The sequence below is a fragment of the Pyrgilauda ruficollis genome, unplaced genomic scaffold, assembly GCF_017590135.1.
Source record: "Pyrgilauda ruficollis isolate IOZ18807 unplaced genomic scaffold, ASM1759013v1 scaffold8, whole genome shotgun sequence".
NCBI classification, from domain to species: Eukaryota; Metazoa; Chordata; class Aves; order Passeriformes; family Passeridae; genus Pyrgilauda; species Pyrgilauda ruficollis.
The window spans coordinates 8188786-8211811 of NW_024529932.1; the positions used below are offsets into that span (position 1 = coordinate 8188786).

General features: G+C 38.2%; 1 protein-coding gene across 1 annotated transcript in view; it reads left to right on the top strand.

Annotated features, from left to right (window-relative positions):
* Positions 1-19385, top strand: part of GUCY1A2 (guanylate cyclase 1 soluble subunit alpha 2) — a 152160-nt gene extending 132775 nt beyond the window's left edge. The window contains exon 8 of the mRNA XM_041487209.1: positions 1012-19385. Within this exon, the coding sequence (XP_041343143.1) occupies positions 1012-1219 (208 nt within the window). The 3' untranslated portion in view covers positions 1220-19385. The remainder of the gene's footprint in view (positions 1-1011) is intronic.
* Positions 19386-23026: the final 3641 nt, after the last annotated feature.

Genomic DNA, 23026 nt, shown 5'->3' on the forward strand with positions numbered 1-23026 from the left:
CAGTTATGATTTTGAACTTCAAACTGATTGAGAGAAAGGATAAATATTGTTGGAGGGAAAAGAGGAAGAATGCTTTTATATATCCAACTGTGCTCAGAATTTACCATTGTCTCATAACTGCTCTTTTCATTGCGGCAAGGATTGAATACCACTAACTTAATTTACTTTGGAAACAAAAAGAAAATGTTTAGAGTTGCTTCCTTTGTTTTAGAAGTCCAGCTAGTTCTGGGGAAGATACTTGATAAAGATACCCTAAATTTTCAGGTCTAACCAGACAGGGATTTCTCCACCATGGCTAAGATGGCAAATGGCAGAAGGCAGCATAGTGGGGTCTGTGGTTGTACCAGCTGAGCAGGCATGCCAGGAGATGGCTTTGTGGCTCCAGGGAACCTGGATCCCTTTCTGACCCAACCAAATGGCCTGGATTAAACCCATGGGTACTGTTGATGAATAGTGTCAGATTTGATTCTGCTGTTAAAGTTGGATTTGCCATATTTGAACCCAATTTATGAAAACCAGTACTACTGAGCATAAGAAGTGCACAAACTGACCTCTCTGCTTTCATCTGTGAGAGTTCCCAAGCCCTGCCACCTTCATACCAGCCTTCCAGTGGGAAACCTGGTGGTAGCCATCATTCTGAAATGTTAATTTCTGCCAGACTGACCAGACTAAAGTGTTTTAATTAAGCCAAATGATATGTTCTGGACAACTTTCATTATGAATTTGGTTCTCTTTCTGGTACATTACTTCCTGAATGCTGACACTGATTTTCAGAGAATGTTTTTTTGAGCCATCCCTTCAGCTGATCTCAGTCAACAGAGCTCCTTGAAGTTAATGATGACAAGTTCATATAGATCAGCTGAGGATCCTGACTTAGAATTTCTCTATATGCTATGTAATAGTGTAAACACATTTTTTACTAGGTTGCACCTAGGATCCACCTCTTCCAAAGAGGCATTTCTGGAATGTGTTTTAGAGTGTTTTATACCCCTGTGTTTTGTTTTTCTCCAGGCTTTTGAAAAAGGAAGAAAATTTTATTTTTATCCCTCGTTCCCGTGAAGAGCTTCCAGAAAACTTTCCAAAGGAAATTCCTGGGATCTGTTACTTCCTGGAGGTCAGAAGTGGTCAGAAGCCGACAAAACCTTCCATCACGTCTGCCAGAGTGAGAAAGGTGTCTTACAACATCGGCACCATGTTCCTCCGGGAGACCAGCCTATGAGGCCTGCTGCAGATCAAAGACTTGTCAAAAAAGCACAAGCCCAGAACTGGGTCATGACAGGGGAGTTGGAGGTTCTTTGTGTTTCACTGCCTTCTTCTGAACAGGCAGTAAAAAGCTCCATGTAATGTCAGGCAATAATCATTTTAAAAGGTGGGTAACTGCTGTCAGTAAACAAAGTGGAGATAGGGAAAAAATATTAAACAATGTACTTCCACTTCCAGAGGAATTTCTTTCATAAACTTCAGTCTGGCCCCTCTATGGCAAACAAAACAACAAAACAAAACCCCAACTCTCAAATTAGAGGTTGGTCTTGTTTTGTGCAGAAAGGATGATGGTTCTCTGTAGATTTGCACCAGCTAAGCAGAATTGAGAGTCAGTTCTGATTATGCATTCCTATATTTAATGTGTTCTTCAGTAAGGTAATGATGTTTTTTAACTTTATGAACAAGCATTTCATACATATACTGTAGAGCTATTGTAACCTTCCTGGCAGGAGGAATTATGACTCAATACAAATATTGTAGGAATTTTACCTATTTTTATACATATTTCACTTTCTGGATAATTACATTCCACATACTGTAAGCTGAGTGAGCTTAGATAGCTTTTCAGAAGAAGTTACTGTATATTTCATACATTCTACCTATCAAACCTTATTGTTATACAAGTGGGAAGAAGGCATTTTTTGACTTTTTTGGCAACAAAAAAAAACCAAAACAATATTTACAGAATAAAACCCCCACTTTGATAAATCACTTTATCTGGTTTTTATGCTAAAGCTTTAGATGAGCACTGTCTTCTTATATAAAATAATGTTCAGTATTTGTCCTACAGTGTTGTATGTCCAGTCCTTCCAGGACAATGTAAACAAAGTGCAGAAGATCAATGTGTGGATAAACAGAAAAGTTCTCTTCAATGGGACTTGTTTTCCCTCTAAATTATCAGCCAAACTGATTTTCAGTAAAAGCTCTGAACTTCTCTAAAAATTTGGTCTTGTGAAAACTTATTCTGAGGAATTCCAGCAGACACTGGAAGCTCTCTGGATGCTGGTTTTCCACATTTTTAATAGGACTTGTGAAATTGTCACAAGTTTGCTTGCTGAAAATCCATTCTGTTTATAATGATTGCTCCTTTGGAAACTTCCTCTGTTGTTGGATTGGCTGAAGGTCCCCTGCTTTATCTAGTTGAGATCAAAAAAACCACCAAAAAGGGAAAGGCAGTACTTTTCCAGGTTTAATGCAAATGGCAGTTCAAGATTTTTGTTAGTCCAAGACAATTAAAAAAAAAAAAAACAACAAAAAACAAACCAAAACCAACAACAATAAAAAAAGATCAAAAAAGGCCAATTCTTTGCTGTTGAAAATTAATACAGTATTATTGTCTTCAATTAATCCAGTTCAAGCAAGATGTGTATCTGGAACATTTTCAGGCATTGTTTATTTCTCAGGTTTTGGTTTTTTTTTTACAAGTAGTGGTGGTCAGTTTTCCTGTGTGGGTGTGCTGCCTTTGGATCATACTGGGGTGGGTGATGTTGTTGTGAGCTTGCAGATTGTTAATTAAAATCTGTGCCGTGATTCCAAAGTGGCTTAGATGCTCGTGGGCCTTTAATCACTTTAATCAAAGATAAGACTCAGCAGCAACTAGGAGGCATAAGATACTCTGCATTTCTCTAATTCAGAACAGAAATGAGTTTGCTTATGGATTTAGTAGTCATAAAATGAGGCACCTCTTGAAAATAAATGAATAACTTTCACTGCATTTCAAGATTGTCCAGCTGGATCTTTCTGTGGAAGGAATGACAGTTCTCTATTTGTCCCCTTTGACCAGTAGCCCCTGTGAGTCTGCATGGCACTGCTATCCTGTGCTGAGAATGTTTCAGGATTCCTTTCCATGAAGCCTTTCTGGATGAGAAAGGACTGTCTTGAACCTTTACCAACTTCAGCATGCAGACAATGTCTGAACTTATTATGCAGGGGTGAGTTCTTCCTAGCCTGAGGAGGGTAGATGCATGGGAATTAGCCCAGAAACCTATTTTATTGCAAATTCCCTCACTTTCTAGTGGGATACTGATGTTAAAGATTTCTTTCATTGGTATTAGAGCATTCTTGGGATTAGAGGAGGTATTTTTTTATCTACCTTGATAAACAACATATGGAGTTCTGTGGCCCATCTGAAAAATTACTTAAAAAAACTGTTCAAGCTTGAGATTGTGAAATATCCATCCAAATTACAGATCTGAGAATTTCCTGCACAGGATGACAAGTTTCAGCCTATAGGCATTAGTTTGCACATAGACAGGATGTAGCATGCATTTTTTTTACCCTGGGAACACCAGTGAGATGTGTAAGAATCATAAATGGATCAAAGTTCATGTTTCACCACTGAAAGAGGAATGCCACTTCCCAGCTAATAAATCCATAGTTCTGATGTCATTCGGTAGTTCCCTAGAGTGAATTTTTTTTTTTTCAAATAACCATTAGTAGATTTAGATTTCAGTCTGACTTCTCTGGCACATCTTCATTGTTCAGTAGTTGCTGATGCCAGAGTCCCAACCTATCTGGCCAAGCTCTTTTTCTCTTCTCACCACCTATGGGAAGAGTACAAATTTAGAGGTTTAGACCAAAAGCTTACAGTTCAATATCTTGTCTCTCCAGTAAGAAATGTCTAGATTAATTCTGCACCTGATCTTGATCAATGGAAACATTTTCATAGTGAATGATGGATAAATGCTAGTTTTACTGGCAAATTGGAGAAGCAATCAAAACCAGTTTGTATCACCATCCTCATCCTCTCAGAGACTTTTTGTTGTATAAGTAGATTTAAAATCAGGTCTGTGTGAGAACTGAAAATTGATATCATCATGAATACATTGATAGTGTTTTCAAGTAAATCTAACTCGCCAAATCAGAGTACACTAACTGTATAAAAATATGCAGTCTTTGTTTTTTCATAAGCTTATGTAAAGGTAATGTATCTAGAACTGCAGTGCAGATACTAGGTATTATGTTATTTGTGTTATGATGAGGGATGTTACTGAAAAAAGTGTGGGCTCTCTGGGGACATTTTTCTATGTCAATGTGAGGAAAGTGTAAAACAAATTCTCAGCACTTTCTAAATTAGTAGTTGCATCTGCTGCCTTTCATATTAGGTTGCAAGCTTATTTTGTTGGACACCTTTACAAAGTTAAATGAAACTTATTATCAAGATTGATGTTGTCATGTCAGTTAGGTGGTAGTCAGACTGAACATTTCTCCAACAACACTTCTAGTGGTAGGGAAAAAGTTTTCATTTTCCTGGCATTGTCTTCATAAGTAGAAAGGTTCTCAGAATTTTGTACCTTGAGATGATGAGGTGGAGAGGTTAGAGGTGCTGAAATGGTTACAAAAATCATATACTCCAGCTGGAATTTTCTTTCAACTTTTTACTTCCTATAAGACAGATGATCTTTGGTTCCTCTGGGTAAGAATTTACATTCTTGTGTTTCTTCACATAGCTGCAAGGAGCCACATCTGCTGTCTTGAGTTTCTGTGCAGAACAAATCCACCCTCTCTGAAGAGAGAGGGAGAAGATCTATTTTGTGTTGCATGTACAAGGGAAAGGGAAGGTGATGTGAGGACCCCCCTAGATGGGTCCATCGATCTCTTTGTGGCCAGTTGCTTGTAGAAAAATCAGGAGGCCAAAGTAAAGAGAGTCCACAGTCATTTCCCCAGAACACTTCTTACAGATCTTGTGTCAGATTTTTCCATCTGCCTGAAGCTCCCCATCACACAGGCTTTTCTGTGATGCAGTTCATAGAGATCATGAACTCAGAGCAAAAAGGAAATAGTGATGAAGTGGTAGGGTGGTGGATAAATTTTGTTCTGCATCCCTCTAGTAAAATTTGCCATTCAAAGACAAAAGCCTCTGCATGGGAGAACTGCTACTAAGCCAGGACTCTCAAAGTGTGGTTTTCTTGCAGAATCCCAAAGGATATTTCATTGTTAATTCTAGAGAGCCAATAGTCATTAACTGTGATTGTGGTTTTGGCTTCTCTGCTCATTCCCACATTCAGTTTCAGATCTGAGTCTGTTTTGAAGCCTGGAAACACGCCTCTGCAAACAGAAAACCAAAGCTCTTAAAACCTTGGAAATCTTGTATGGGAATTGCCTGTTTTGAAGACGTCCTTGTGATTGGGTCATTAACAGTCCATGGCAGTTCATGTGTGTGCACATGCCATTTCACAGTGTTGTCTCCTCTTGTGCTTACAGTGTTCCCTACCAAGCCCATCAGCAGGTTTGCTCATGTTTAACATTCATCTTCCATTTTTTCCTGTACAAAGCAAGAGTGCAAAACCATGATGTGCTGCACGCATTTAAAAGTATCAGCAGTGCGCTAAGATGTAAACTCTGATAACCAATTTCACATTGTATATTTCTTGCTCTGAATAGATCCTTCTCTCAGGCAATTTAAACATGAATGGGGAAAAAAATAGCACCCAAAACAGCTGTGTTGAATTGCAAATGAGTCTGAGACCTGCACGGGTTGTTGGGGCAAGATGAATTGCTGGACAGCTTTCTGATTCTTCAGCTGCCACAAGCTGTCACATGTACATGCTTCATGTGGACAGTCTTGTCAAGGAGACTGTAATCCAGCAGCAGGGACATCTTCTGACTTTTCCTCTTCTAGTCTGAGGCCACTACGTCACCTCTGCTGAGTGCTCAGAGCTCACTGAGGAGAGCTAGCTCCCTGTCCTAATGCAGTCTCAGAGCTTCTGGCTTCCTTTATGGATTCTGGCGATCTTTTGCAAAATTGTGCATCTGTAGTATTGGAAATAGCAGTGTGCTTAAATTAGCAACAAAACAAGAAGCTAAAAAAAGCTTGTCAAACTCAGAGACAGTTGGTTCCTTTTCCTCGAGGTAATCCATTATTCATGGTGCTGTACAGGATTGAGTGTGCCAGTGACAGGAGAGGCTATGGATGAATTGAAGATGCTGAGTGTGCAGTAGACTCAACAAGTAGGAGGTGATCGGCTTCTGCTACTGTTAATAATTCCATCATCTTGCATGCTATGTTCTGCTCTTGTCAGGGTTCTGCTCTCCAAAAGATTTCCACTTACCTTCCCTTAGCACACTGTATGCGACATAGTGAATAATTCCTATTGTTGTTCTGATTAGCATGTATTGTTGACACGGCTGCTGACATCTAAAGAATAACTGGGGTTAAAGGGCTGATCTTACTCTTCTTGCAGCAAAGACAAAACAGCTATGGTGACACAGCAGGCACTCACATCCTTAGAGAGGGAAAAGACTGCAGTGCAAGTTATCACTGGTGGATTTGGGTGAAGTCAGTGCAGTAACAGCCCATGGCATGCTTTTAACTTTCACAAGCACCAAATTTATCTGTGCAGATAGGAGTTACTCCTTAACCATGTTATTCATTTGCAATGCATGAGCAGGCTTACAGCTAAAATCTGTGAAGTGTTTAACCTCATACACATGATTGATCTTTTGTGGCTTGGCTGTTAATCATGCTTGAAAGCAAGAGAGACAGTGAAACTGAGGAATGCAGCAATTCAGTCACAGGCAACAGATCATTCACCTCTGCAGATGCTAACTTGCTCCTGTGGCTTAGAAAGGTTGACCTCCAGTTATCTGTGGTCCAGGTTAGTGTCACTGTGTCACTGTAGCAACAAAATGGCCTCTAAAAACAGCATGAGGCATCTCAGTTTGCTTCCCTCTGGGCTGGGGTTCACATTAGAGAGCCTAATACAACATGTGATGCAAAGTGGCAACTTTGCTGGCAGCCTTAACAAAAGTAGAGGCAGATGTTAAACCAGCTGTTTGCTCCAGGGATTTTAGTTTCCAAAGGCAGAGTGAGGCTGAATGTGCTTTAATTCAGACAAAAAGAAAAGAGAGGATTTCAGAGAAATAAGGGTCTTCCTTGGCTAGCAAGGATGCAGTGGAATTAACATGAATCAAGAGGGACATGCTGATTACCTTGGCTGCAGCAGCACCTTCAGCTGTCTGTCCCTCTTTGGCATTCCAACAATCAAAGTTTCTTTTGAAAACTGGAGGACAGGTAAGCACTTCAGGGGCTTATCCCCTCTGCTTTAGAAAGAGTTTGAGGCTGCCTAATCCTTGAGTGTGCTTAACTTTCTCAGTGACCACAGACGGCAAACTTAGACTAGACATCTGTTTTTTAAGATGGCCAAGGTAAGGGAGACTGATCCCACTGAATTACATTCTTTTCAGCCGAAGTGCTGTGGCTCAGATCTTCTGTTGTGCTGCTTTTCAGCATCTTGCACTGGCCAAAATAAATTGAATAGAAATAAGTGTCAGAGGGATAGATAAGGGTATTCCAAGATAAGTAAAGTGTTACCACTGTAGCCATGGTGACTGTTGCGAACACGGGCTACTGCAGTTCTGCAAATCCCTCCCGGTGTCTGAAGCCTTTGCACATGATACCAGCACTGCCAGTCACAGCTCTGGGATGCCATTAGGAGTGTGATTTAGAAAAGGTTTTGAGCTTTGAGCCACCAGCCCATAAAGCCCCTAGCAAAACCTGTGTGCCATGTTCACCTGAACTGTATGCCAGAATGCCTGTATAAGCCTTATCCTGTAGTCAAGATGGTAATAACACATATAGATTCTAAAGAACAGAGAGATAGCTGCCAGGTTATCACTAACACACATCTTTTGTGCTTTTGTGAATTTGTTGGCCCAGAATTAACTTTCTGTTAGCAGAAGGTGCCACACTGAGGCACCTTCTTATTTTCTAGATAATTATTCCTTAGCAATACTCTCTAATGATTACTCTTGAAGCAATAAATAAAGCCATGCGAATCTCTTCTGTGTAGGCTCCTGTACAACACCTATCACCTTAACAAACCACTTTTCAGTGGGACATTAAATGGCAGAATAACACCCTGACATGTACTGTTTGTCCTTCCATCCTTTCCTCAGAGAAGAACAACATTTAATGGAATAACTTGATTTTTTGAGGTGTTGTTTTTTTTTTAGTTTTCTAAAAGTGTATGTTGCTACTCACTTATATAAGAGCAAAATCAGAACTATGGACCAGAATTAGAAAAGAATTTTGGATGTAAACAGTATTTTAAGAGACTGTCCACTAAGTAAGACTAGTCTCACATTGTAGAAAAAACAGTAGGGGTAACAGATGTAAGATATACCCAGGAATGATAAATAGGAGTAATAAACCAGGCATGTGTATACAATGGATTACTTCTGTTTTATACACAACAATAAATAGATGCTTAAACTGATTAATAACCACAGAGGGAAAATACTGTTTAATCCATTTTGGCATTTGTTTATTACCAGTACATCCCTAAGGTATTATTTTTTCCTTCACTAATGAGATTGGAACATAACTGCTAAATCAATATCAGAGTTTCTGAACTTATTGCAAAAGAACAAGCTTAGGAATAAATAACCATCAAGGAGAGATTTTTTTAGATGTGAGCCATTGCATGAGAGAACAGATCATATGGAAAAGAAAAATAATGTACTGACAGGTATATTTATTTTTTAAGTCTCTATGGCACTTCTGTTTGATCAAAATCATTCTGAAACTGTACACTGAAAGCATGGCTTCCCAGTCTAGAATATTTGCATTTCCTACAAAGAAGCAGGTAATTTTTAAATTCACATTAAGGGTCATACTTCTCAATCCCATTTTCTCTGCTTTTCTCTTTTTGAAAGCTGAATCTTTGCTGAGTGATCCTGAGGTTCTAGATGCCTAAATAAGTTTTGGAAATGTGGGTTAGAAATCCGCCCTCTAAATTGGGTCCCACGTGCTTGTCAGTGTTTACGTGTATAATCATTCCTCTCTGGAAACTGCTCGTAGGCCCTGCAAGTGTATAAATAAGAAACATCTGAAGAAAGTGAAGTCTGTGTGTAAGAGAGGGCAGCTGTACATAGATGCGGTGCTGATGTTAGCTTTTATCTATTTGGAAGCTGGATGATGCAGAGATTATTCATACAAAGTGCAAGAAAGTGTTGCACATAGTGTCATGAACTCTGAGGGAGTAAGGTTGAATTTTAGAGTCTATAATCCTTAAAGTTTTAGTGGAATTGCATGAGAAATGCATGATTTTTGATTTTTTTATTTTAAGCAAGCGTTGCATCTCTACTTACAGAGAAAAATTGTGGGGGGGGGTAAAAGAAAATCTAGAAAGTCTAATTGCAAAATGCAATGAGTGTCCTGCTTTTTTGTATTCTTTGGCTTGTCTGGAGGAAGGAATAAGAATTTCTCTATGAGTTTCAATACTGAATGCAACACTAGATATGAAACAGGGCAAGTGAGGTACTTTGCCAACTGGAAATTTGGAGGTGGTAATAAGAATGTCTTTTAAAAAGTATATAGGGATAAATGTTAGCACTTTTTTAAAAAATGGAGACTGCTTTGCTCTGCAAATGCACATTGTTTAGAAATACCTAAACAGAAGGAAAGCTTGGAATACTGGTGTATCATAATAAAAAGGTACAAAGTCTATGAGACAATCTGCAGTTGACACCCTTTCTTCATAAACAGTCCTATATATGGAGTTTTCAAATGCAAATTCAACCAAGAGTTGTCTCTAGTAAATTTCCAAGGAAGTAGTATTTTATCCAGCAGCTTCTGCAGAAATGTCATGCAGATCATGTTGGGTAAGGCCAAAATTTAACTCAATTGTTTAGAGCTTAGTAAGAGATACAGAACATCCCAAAGCCAAGCTTTTAATGAGCTTACTGACAGGACAGCATTGTGCCTTTTACTGAGGTCTAAACAAAACCCATTCTAGATAAAACTCCCATCCTAATACATGACATTTATATTGCCTTGATGAAAATGCTGAAATTCACTAAGTTGCAGACATTAATGTCTTTGATGCTAGAATATTCCTTATTATTCTTATGTGTCACTGTGGCCAAGTTGCACTGGGGTCCTCTATAGAACCAAGGGTTTGGGGAGTTGTTGTGAATATGAGTGAAATTCAGCTGATCTGCATTTAAGCATCTAAAACTTATGTCTGGTCTGAGCTAGTCACATCAGTTCCCTCTACAGTCAGTGCAGACATCCTGGCATTTCAAAGACTGAGCTGTCCTGGAGAAAGTCTTAGGGATGAGATAAACCACTGCTTTAGCTATGCTCTTCTCTTTCCTCCCCAGTGACCACTGTGTGGAGGTGGAGGATTGGTTCAGATTAGCTGCTGTGCTGCAGGTGAGATAAATTCCACTGCTCTTAAGAATGAGAAGATGTAAAGAATAGAACATAAATACATATGGAGACAGAGACAGTGGGGCAAGGGCCAGGCTTCAGCCTGAGATTCAAAGGGATGTGACAATAAAATTATTAATGTATAAGATTTTAGAAGTCTGGCTTGGGAGTTTATTTTAGTTATAAGAACATTCCTTTCAACTTAAAACTAACAATCTGTGATTGTTGCTAACTCCCCACTTTTGCTCTAAGATAGCACTAGTGTATTATCTGATGTATTCACCAAGAGCCATCTCTCCAAACCATCATGTTGTTTACTGCTCGATTCCTTCTTGGAGTAGCTACTTAGTAAATTCATCCATCCATCCCAGAAATGTATATATTTTTTTTAACGTTGAAATGATAAATTTTCCTCACCAATTTTTTTTTGTTTTGTTTTCTTGAAACAGTATGTAAGTCACTGTCTGCAATCACTTGGGAAAAAAAGGGGAGCAGAGGGTGAGGTGCTGGCTGGACATTCTCTCACTATGATTGTAGTTCCTAAAGTTTCTATCTGACCCCTCCTGAATCGTGCTTGTGTTGTGATGCACTTGGCATACCCAGATTCTCTGACAGGAACTGTGTCAGGCTCTGAACCGGAGAGGAGTGGGAAGAACCAGGGCTGCCACTCTGCCACACTGCTCCCATACGTCTCCCTTCTGTTTGCAATTTCCATTCTGATCCTCAGACATCTCTGGTGATTTTCACTGCACTCGTGGTCCGTGGGAAAGTTCCTCTTGAGAGGAATCAGTAGTATGCAGTCCTCAACACTGTGATCTGTTGCTCTCCAGAGAAAAGGATTAGAAGTGGTATTGTCCTCAAGAGCTGAGAAAACTTGCAGATTTTCCATGTACAGTAAACAGTTTCTATAATTACCAGGAAAACAAAACAGAGAGGCAGAGCTGTGCAGCAGGGCCAGCCCATCTCATACACACTGCTGTGATAATGAAATCCAAACCCTGAGGAATTGCAGGCGCATTATTCTTACTTGCTTTAAAGGTCAGCTAAGAGGCTGATCTCTCAAATGGGCTCATAGCTCTGAGACAATGTAACACTAGTAATTTCTTCCAAAAATTGCAGTTGTCAGAGAAACTGGATTAGTAGCTCATGGAGCTAAAAATAGACACTATGGGCTTGCCAGAGAGGGGTGAAATCAGTGACAGAGGTGAAGGTACATCAAAATATCATAACTTCTGGAGAAAAAGCAACAAAGAATGCTCAACTGAAAGCAAGTTAGCCATAAAATTACATTAAAAAGAATTGTAATCACAAAGAAGAAGAATGACGAGGTTCAGTCTTAATCCTGTTTTATTCACCTTCTAAGTCCACCTTGCAGTTTCTGTTTTATCTGCTGAATCACTTTGGCCACAGTCTCTCCAAAGTTAAGTGCCACAAATTAAGCACTGAAAGTCATGTTAGAGCCATTATTTGAATACTGAAAAAGAAATTTTTGGTTTGATGTTTCCATCTTCTTCACAGGAGGGAGGAGGATATAATTTATTGCTAAATTTATTCAAATGAAAAATAAAAGCTAAACTCCCAAAACCCAAATCTAATAACAGAGCTACAATGAAAGAAAATTTCTAAACCTCAGCAAATCTTTACTAAAAAGTGGGTAATTATTTTTCATTGCCTCAAACATTTTTGTTTGAGGCAATTTGCTGCCGTAGAGTTGTATCTTTCAGCTTTTCCCTTTAATTTCAGTGTTGCCAAAGTAAAATCTGAGGGCTAATTCCTATCTAAGGTGGTCACAAACATCTGTAGTAACAGAGCCAGACATATGTAAAGGTAACTTGGATTATTGTACAAAGATGGCTTTCACCTGAGTTCATGATGCTCAGTTCTGGGAGTGGGAATTTTAGGAAGGGTTATGAACCACCCATTGCTGGTGTGTAATTTACAGAGAGCAGACCAAAGGGACAGAACTGTTTAGCAGAGTGCAGTTTTAATTTCAGCTTTATGAATGCTGAGAATTGCTGCTTGTCTTGTTTCAATCTTCTCTGTTCTGGATTTTAAAGAATTCACTTCTGTGCCATGATTTTGGAACTTCATATTGCTTCTTGCTTGGATTTAACAAACTAAACAAAACAAACCACTTCTTTATTCTTAATTCTTCTTCAATTACTTATTTTCTGCAGCAGGGCAATTCCACTACACTGTGTATGACCTGAAGGAGCAGCAATCCACTGCAGACAGGGAACCTCAGCCTGTTTGGTCAAGGTGAAAAATTCTTCAAGGTACAGGCTGGGTCTCAGCTGAAGACAGGGTTGGCAGTAGTTGTATGCAGTTTCTACTATGACTTAAGTAATTATCTTAATTGTATATTCACCTATGCATAGCTCAGGAATAACCTTCACCACTTTCTTTACAAACTCTTTCTGTAGTGTGTGTCTTTTCTGCACACCTGTTATATAGTCTCTGCATTTCAGATCTGAGGCACTGGCAAGTGTAGGGTATAAATAATAACTTATGTCAGCAAAGCAAATCACTGTGGAAAATACTTGTAAGGCATTTATGCTCGTTGTCTTTTGGATGTCTTATAAAGTTCTTTGCAAATTTTTGTTCTTGCAGAAGTCCTCATTGTAAAAGAGGTGAAGAGTAATCTTGATTTTGGGATTTAATTAGCATCAGTGCCATTTATCTGGCACTCAGTGTGTCCCATTATTACCAAGGTGTTAAGGTTCAGTGGTGGAACAGAAATGTCAGGACAAGCAGCACCAGCGGTTATCTGCATCACATGTCCTACACATTATCTACACATTCCATGGCATACTTTGAATTTTATAGAACATGATATGACTGCTTAAATTTGTAGAAATATAGTTAGGGATAAATAATACAAAATACATGGACATTGTCTGATAGCTATCTTGAGATATTATGGCTATATTGTCACCTACTCTTGGGATTACTCTAAACCAAATCATGCACCTTTAGCATCCATCCTTACTTCAGTGAAAAGCATGGCCCTCTTCATCCCTTTACTTTTTAAACTTCAGCTTCTTCAAAGCCCAGAGATTAATGACACAAGTATTTTCCAGCAAAGTATTATAAGAGAACAGTAACTGTTTGTTTTTCCCTGAATATGCTGTGCTCCACTGTTAGGACTGACTACATTCCTGCTTGAAATAAATTTCCCAGTTTACTAAAATTTGCTAAAGTTCTTCTTTGCAGGATCCCACAGTGCTTTGAAGAGGCTGTGTGTATCCTGTTTGTGCAAGTCACAGGTGCAACACATAAATATTAAGACGTTCTCAGATCACCATCCTGGAGAGTCCAACCAATTATTTCGCAGCCACAAATAATCCTCTTACTCTCTTTGCCACTTTGCTTTGCCTCTATAGCCAATCTTAGAGAGGGAACTGAATGCTGCTAAAAATAATCTACTGGTTTATATTTATATATTTCAGTGGGATTAGTTTGTAATAAACAGAAACTTTTGCAAAACAAGCTTGTATTATTGGCATGAAATTCACAGCCTGGACCTACCAAGTCGTAGTTCAGTCTCTTCCCAAAGCCTTTGATAACAAATTGAACTTTGCACGCAGTTTCTCACGTAGAAGAAGAGATAACAATTTTCCAGTTGTCTGTGACTGTGATTCTGATTCTCCCTTCTAATCAGGAGTCATGGAATTCAAGAAAGTGTGAATGGAAAATAATTTCTAGTACTTCATTAAACAATTTTTCCAGAAACCAGCTGAAATTGGTGATTTAACTGGTGATTCATTCAGGCCCTTCTTCATTTCCTCTGAAAGGAGTGCTAGAGGACAATTTGCTGCCATAGAGTTGTATCTTTCAGCTTTTCCCTTTAATTTCAGTGTTGCCAAAGTAAAATCTGAGGGCTAATTCCTATCTAAGGTGGTCACAAACATCTGTAGTAACAGAGCCAGACATATGTAAAGGTAACTTGGATTATTGTACGAAGATGGCTTTCACCTGAGTTCATGATGCTCAGTTCTGGGAGTGGGAATTTTAGGAAGGGTTATGAACCACCCATTGCTGGTGTGTAATTTACAGAGAGCAGACCAAAGGGACAGAACTGTTTAGCAGAGTGCAGTTTTAATTTCAGCTTTATGAATTCTGAGAATTGCTGCTTGTCTTGTTTCAATCTTCTCTGTTCTGGATGCTGGATAAAAGTATTTGGTCCTCCTAAAATATGAAGACTGACCACCTCCAAGGCTGCACTCCTGTGGAAATGGACAAATATCCATCCCCTGGGTGCAAAGGCTTTTTGTGTAGTTCTGTAATACTGTTGTAGTGTTGTCTTACAGAGCTTATCTTAAGAGACTTGTACAAGCATTCTGCACTAATAAGATTACAACCTTGCACTATCAACAATGGTTGCTTAGCATTAAAATAATCTTGGATGCCATTAAAGAGTACTGGAGTTCTGTCAGGGTTTAGAGCACTGAGATGTTTGTGAACCTGAACATGTTTGTATGAAATTTCTCACAGACAAAGGATAATCTAATTAATGACAGTATTTCCATTTTAGTAATACACAGAGGAGGTAAGGCAGTGTCCCTAGAGACTTTTGTCAACTTAATGATTAAGAGATTAATTTTAGTACTCTGTAAATCTGAACATTATTTTAAAACATCGGCCTGCAATCAATTGGGAAGGGATGGGGTGGGTTAGATTTTTGCTGTCAGGGGGAATGAACAGAAAAGCTCAGAAAGCATAAGCCAGGATCTTCCCACACTGAAATCAAGGGATTAATTGCAAAATTGCATCTGATTACTTGTCCTGTAACTAGCTGTTCAGCAAAGGAATCCGCCTGCCAACAGAAGCAGAGTCTATACAAACTATCATATGCTGCATTTAAATTTTTTTATTGGGATTTGTTTGGCAGACTTAGGGGTCTGGAAGTTCCAGTAAGTACCTCTGGTTGAAAGTTGCTATTTCAGTTATGATTGCTTCCCCAAACCAACTGAATTTATTACTAACCAAAGACTTACCTACTTGAAAGAAAAACAAAACAAAAACAAACCAGTAAATTTGGTTCTGTCATTTGTGTCTTTTTTTTGACTGTGAGCAGTTGAAGTGCATGATGTATGTACTAACCAGGCCTGTGCTGTGGCATTGAACAAGTTATTCAGGGCTGCAGCACCAGTATAACACATTCAGAATTCAGTATTAATCCCTCCATGGGAACATGAGTCTATGTAAAAACTTGATGTGCCATATGTGTAGGCCATGGGAAAAATGTGTGTGCAGTGAACTATATACGGTCTTAAAAGCTTTAACATTTGTACTGCTCTTCCTATAACAGAATGTGTGTCTTGATAGCTGTTGATCCTATGAGCTTCTGAAAAAAAAAAGTAATCTAAAGTTTATTCTTCTTGTCTTAAAATTACTGTTTTGTGTCTAACTGTTTACACAGACCTGCATACAGCAAATGGTCTTTCTCTGTGTTTTGCTGGGAAGTGGAAAAGCAGATGCCATTTGTAAATCTTGCAGGCTTAGAGAGATCAGTGAATGCCTTTCCTGAATCTCCTCCTGATAAGCCACTTCCATTTACTAGCAAATGCAAACAGTGCCAATAGCCTGGGCCTTCTTTAAAGGAAACAAAACAGCCTTGTTCTGTTCCACGTCTACTGATACTTCTTATTTTAATCCTTCTGCCTCATTTTGAGTAGGCTTTGGTGATACAATTCTTCCAAAGTGTAACTGAGGACAGTTTGCCTTTTTTACCCCTCTTTTTTCAAAGCCACTGAAGGCCTCAAACAAGAAGAAGAAACTTTACAAAACTCATGCAGGTATGTTGTTAACAGGTAGCAGAAGGACAAAACAGCCTTCTCAGAGTACCCCAGACTATCTTTTAACAGTGTGCCTGCACTGTGTTGTGACTTGACATCTTGCTTTCATAATGTGACCTGGTATTAATGGTGTTTGTTGCAATGAGGTCCTTTTAGTTTGTCCTAAAAGATTTTACTTGTTTGTTACCATATTAGAAACATAATGTACACTCTATAAGAAAAGCAATATACAATATACTATACATCTTCTATTTCAATGCCTCCAGTTTTAGGCTAGTATTCATATCAGTGTTTATAATCAAAATACAGGTTTTCTCGTTCTTCGCAGGACCAAGCAAAGTTTTGCCTTGTCTAAATACTAACAGTAACATTTCTATTCAACAAATACTCTTTTCTCATGCTTCTAGTTTTCTTGTGGTGGGCTCCATCCTCCTGATTCCCCATTAATACACTTGAAAGGGAAAAGCAATGAGCTATTTCAGTGCATGACCTTTGCACAGTACCTGATTCATAAAGATAAATAGATCCAAAATTTCATTTATGAGTTAGTAGTGATCAGCAAAACAACAAAAATCCTTTGAAGTTCAGCTGAGGAAATTCTGAAGTTCTTGCATTGCTTATTCAGTTTTGCAGTTTCTTGAGTCATTATAATGGATATATTTGATGAAGCCTTTGCCATAGACACTGGCATCTTCACAGAAATTGTTCTAATTTCTGCTTCCAGTTATATGTGAAAGTGTACTGTAAAGAAATTATTTGGATTTTTAAAAAAATCATGCAAGTTTTCTTCACATCAGTTCTTACTTTATTTGACCTCATCTTCTGGTAGGTAGCTAACTTTAATTAATTCTTTTCATAATAGTAGTACAGTGTCCATAAAAATGTTTATCCAGTGAAACCTCACTCAAAAATATTTTGATCCTGATTGTGACCAGGATGCTTTATTTCAGAGCTAAGCCACTGAAGAGGTGATCAAAAAAGACAGAATATTAGGACAAATCAAGAAATTTTTGTGTATATGGTGGGAAAGTAATTGAGTTGGTTTTTTTTTCTCATTAAAATTTGCTTATACACATTACAGCTGCTCATAAAATATTTATTTCTTCCTTCACTGCCTTTCTTTTGAAGTCAAAAGATCTCCAAAGCAAAAAAAGTTACCTGACTTTGTACAAATTACATAGCAAATGCAATCCAGACAGCAAATCCACCCAGACTTTAGTAGTCCCAATGGTAGCTAATTCACTGGAAGTCATTGACAGAGTTTGTTCTTCTGAACATTGTAATAACACAGTGTGAAATGCACTGGTTCACTCACATTGTTGGCTGCTCAAGATACCACCCAGACTGTATTTATTATTCTTCTCTCATTGCTTGGAAAGGAGTAAAAAGAAAAAAAAAGGAGAAAAAAACTTAAGTCTGTCTCTGCCTTACTTGAGTTCTCATATGTGCAGACTGCATCTGGTAGTATGCTGCAGATGTGCTTTCCCATGGCAGAGAAGATGGTTTATCTCTTTTGTGGTGCCTTTTTTTTTCCCTGTCTGGAATTTTTTGACATCTCTTCAACCATGTCAGTAGCTTTTTTTGGGCTGCTCAACGCCTGGAAATCCTGCATGAAAGGCATCACTAAACAAGTGCAGAACAATTCTGTATCTCAGGTGAGAAGTTTTGTAGGTATATTTTAGGTTTGTTGCTAGGGACAGACCAACTTTCCAAGTTCAGTGGGCTCACCTTATGCTGTAGAGCTGATGTGTAAAGGCACAAAACATGTTGACACGTTGCTCAGCTAATGCAGACACATGGTCAATGCAGTTCAGCATGGCAAATCCTGAGAATATGGAATTTGCAGCAACTGGAATTTCAGTTGTTTGCAGGAATACATGATATGTACCACCTACTCTCTCTTGTGTCATGAGAACTATATAGAAATATAGGAAAATAAGAAGGAAAGGAAAAAAGAAACAAATGAGGGCAATTGTGAGGCAGAGCTCATTTATCAAATTTCACATTCCAGAGGCAAACTAAAACCATTCAAATTCAGTGGTCAGTGCTGATCAGCCATCTCATAGGAGTTCCATCTCAGTTTCCATAGGTAAATTTTATACTGAGCAGCTATAATACTGCCACGGGGCAGGAGGTGTTTGACTTCTCAATAACCACTAAAAGATTGGTTAAAGATTGGTTGCTGGAGTGCTCAATACCCACACACCCTGCTGGGTCTTGGCAAGTCGGATTCAATTTCCAGGTTTCCAAGGTTTTGTGGTGGGAACTTTGAATGTTCTTGTGAATCAGGACTGACTAGGGGTGGTCCTAAGCCTTCACAAACACACGTCCAGGACCAGTTTTACACACATCCTACACACATGCCTACGTATTTTATGAATCAGGTCTGTGATCAATGTTTTGAACAGTTAACTGCAGTTTCATGGGGTTATTCTCTCTTCGGTTTGCACTGTAAATAATACTGTACATCTGCTATTTTATGATACAAATGCCATGTGAGTTGCTTATTTTTAAAATGTTATATAGCTCTGTTATGATTTATTTGCGATGCCATATTACAGTATTGGTTTAATATACAATGTATCTCAATGGCATGAGTGAAAATGCTTATATTTTGCAATGTCAAATATTTTATTTTTGTTTTTTAAAATGAATACATTTCATCCTATGCAGTTCCATAAATGTTTCTTAAGTGGCTCATTATGTCCGAAAATATTGCTTCCTCTGCAGTAGTGCAAGCATAAGAGCTAGTATTCCTGATCAAAATTATCAGATATATCATCTAGCAATTTCAGATTAGAAATGTATGTACAAATATGTAAGCATTTATAGTTAATCAGAACATCTACTATATCTTCCTTGCTTTTCATATAATGATACATTTTAATAATTTTGTATTCTTTTTATTTGTATTTGTGATTCATACACAGTGTAAATAACATGTTTCATTATGCAAGTTTTCTAGGTATTCAAGACTACAAAAAGGTTTGTATATGAAAAGAAATTGAAAGTAGATTGGAGTGACATAAAATAAAGTGGTGATGACTATGTTCTATTTATACTGTTCATTTCCAAGATGTCTGTTAAAGAAAAAACATTTTATTTGCCCTTTAATGTCCAACCAGTTATTTGAAGTATATTTACATCAATAAATCATGCAAAAGTCTATTAAAAGTCATGAAGAATCATTGAGGCTTTCTTTTCTTTCTGTTTATGGTTTACCTATGGAGAGCCGGATTTAAATATACGAAAATCCAATTCAGTGGGAGCAGTCCAAGAAGTCAGTGAAGGTATTTGTAGAAAAGAACTTTTTTCCCCTCAAACCTCACCTTCTAGCCCAAATCCAAATTTGTTTTCAAACAATAAACCAGTAAAACACATTAGAAGAAAATGCTACATGCTTGAATTCATTTTGTGTATATTCCTTGACATGTAATCTTTGGTTTTCATGGACATGGCCATGCTAAAACCTTACTAAAGCCTTTGTCCTCGGCTGAAGTTCCGGCATTTTGAGGCAGAGCTTCTCAGGAAATTTAACAGATTGTTGGAAAAAAAAAGTCTGGTGTGGGTGATACTACAACAGCTGATTTAGGTGATTGTTCAGTTCTTGGTTCTGTAGAACAGCAGAGCAGATCAGATTTCCTTCCTGGAGAACAAAGTGAGAGAACAGGTGACATTGTAGGGGAATCCCTGCCCTAGCTCCTTGCTACTAGTGCAGGAACAGAGGAAGCTGGCGTGCTCTAGTGTCGTGAGCTTGACAAATGCTGTTTGTGTTGCCCACTTTTTCATTCCTTCTGAATCTTTTCTATATCCCCAAGTAAGAAAATGACTCATTCTGCTCTGCTATTTTTTTACAGAAGACCATTAAGTAGAATTGGTTGCAATATTTTTCTGCAGAATATGCTACTGGGAGAAAATGGAATTTCAATCAATTGTGTATGTTGTTGGGGGGTTGATTCTGACATTTTTGTTCCAAATGTTCTTAGCTCTTACATGGTTAAAGCTAAAGCTAAGGAAGGTCTAACCTGTCCTGAAAGTTCAGGGATTTTTGCTGGCTTTAAGACTGGTGAATATTTTCTAGGAAGGAGACTGATAATTTTCCTATTCCTGTCTTGAAAATTACTCCAGAAAATTATTCTGATATTTTTAGATGGGAATTTTAATAACTCCAGTATGTGGAAGTCAATTCTTGTGCACGTTATATTTCAGATTCTTGTATGTTAACCAGGAAATTATGATAAAGACAATTATCAGAGATTTATTAGCTGTGAGAGTTACTCTTTTATGAATAGAACACTACATTTTGAGATTTCACTTTCTCCAATAAAGTTCCTTTATGTGACTATATGAATGCAGGGAATATAAGAAGTGACTTCAGCTTAACACCCGTGTACATTAAAGATAATTCCAGGACAGAAGTATATAAAAGGAATAAAAATTTGTGTAGACAAGGACAACAACAGTTATGAAAGCTCTTGCTTATATTCCAGAAATGATACAGGAAAGAATTGCTCAGGTTTGAAAAGATATGACTATGATAAAAATCTCTGAATACTCTGTTGAAAAGAGATAGAAAATTATTATTCTGTGTTTCTTATAATGGCAGAATTAGAGGGCATTTGATGAGGTTACAGGCAGCAGATTAAAAACAAGTAATGCAAGAGAAAGCACTTTTTTTTCCTTAGAGTGTGTAATCAAATTGTGACTCTCAGTGCCAACAGAATATTTAAGAGACTAAAATGGAAGCAATTAGAAAACCTGATGAAGGATAGATTCGTCGACTGATTTCAAACATGTTGAACTGCATGCTATTGTCAGCTCAGAAAGCCACTAATCCTTTGTTGCACGAATCTGGGAGAGTGTCCCAGCCAGAGGGCTTGTAATACTTTTTTATCCCCTCTTTATCCCTCATACCATTCCCTATGGATATCATTCCAGAAAATTTGCTGGGTAGATGGGGCTTTCAAGAAAAAGCCTGGGTTTGTATTTTGATACGGGAGACACTGGAAGAAGAGAGTCCAAGATGATCTGCAGGCTGGGGAAAGAATGGAGGGGAAGAGAATTTGAAAGCCATACCAGCATCTGGAGGTAGCATAATGCACTGGGAACTTGCTGCTAATATGCAGTCTGGGCATCAAAGCTGGTCTGGGTAAAAGAGGTGGTCTTCATTGGAAGACAAATCAGAAAAGAAGATTTTTGCTGAAATGACAGCACAGACATGTTTCCTGTGATCTTTCAAAGCACTTTCCCTGTGCCTAGGAAAAAACCCAAAAGTATGGACCAAGGCAATAAAAAAATGTGCAGCAATGGGCCCAGATCAGTTTTACAAGAAAGACTTGGAGAGCTGTCATCATCTTGATGGGAAAACCACTCTTGTGTGTTGACTCTGCCTGGGTACCTGGGGCACAGGCCTTGTAGGATGAAATCTGAGTAACAGCTTTAAGTGGGAAAGACTGTTTAAGTTTTCCTCGCATGTAATATTCCTCCTTAGTTTCAGTACAGAGGGAGGGAAAATTGATAAATATACCAAATAAAGAAGCTATTTTTGTAGGTCTGCACACCTGGTATATATGAGCAGATCACATACTTTTATTCTGTTTTGCGGGCATGTATGAGATGCACTGGCTAAGTAGATCAGAAACTGAAGTCAAGGATCATTTTGATTCAGTATTTTCATTGAAGATCTTAGCACAGAGGAGAAGAAATTACATCTGTTGATGGTACAAAACAGGGAGCTGTTCTGTTACCAACACAAGAGGCAAATGAAAGAAGGGAAGAATAGAGCAGCCTCCAGACCACATAAAATAGAGGTAGGCTGAAAGGATAAGTAATGTCTGCCAGGATTAATTGCAGGTATTTGCGTAATAACTGGAAACTCGTAATTTAGAAGTGGCAGTACAAGAAAAAGAGATGGAAGGGTACTGAGGGAGAAGTGTATGATTATACCCACTAATGTCATGTGAAAAAGAGAGAGAACTGTTTCTGATAGATACAGGGAGATATCAGTGGCATTGCATAAGGTACTTATGTGATCATATCTGGAATACTGTGTGTAATTCTGATTATTCAAATTCAGGATATTTTTGTGACTGGCAGCAACATAAAGCCTAAGGGAAGTATAATTATTTAATTAGCCTGTTTCTTTTCAAGCAAACCATGCATCTTTTAAAGGGCATACACATAAAGTGTGCCTGATGTATTTTTATGTCTTTAGGTAGAGAATGTGGCATAAAAAATGTTCAAAATACTCACATTTCTTCCTGTTCAGTAGGCTAAGGAGGTACAAAGTGATACAGCTTAATAAAATAGCCAAGAAATAGAGGAGGCTGAGTTATCATCTGGTGTATTTCTTGACAGGTCCAGGTTGTGATCTTTAAAACACTTTTTCTTGTTTTATGTGGGGCTAGAATGAACACATTGAAGGTGAAGGTTTTCAGCCATTGCCTGTGCTCCTGACTTTTCTTAAAAATGTGAGCAAGGAAGTTAAATAGTAATTTTTCCGTAAGACATCTTGGTTCAGTTTCCTAAACACAGATCTCTCCTGCACTTGAAATGCCCTGGTTCACCTTGTTTTCCCTGTAACTTCTACATGGCTGAAGACCTTTTGAAGGTCCTGGGCCATATCCACCGATGCCACATTGACCTCTTAGATGCCATAAAACGACAATGTATTGAGACAGCTAAATTAATTACATGGTGCTGAGTTTATAATTGATTTCCCAGCTAAAAACATCACACTGCTTGAAGGAAAAACTAGCTAACCGGACAAAGATCACAGGTCATTCATCTATCAGTGTATGTGATTACTTTT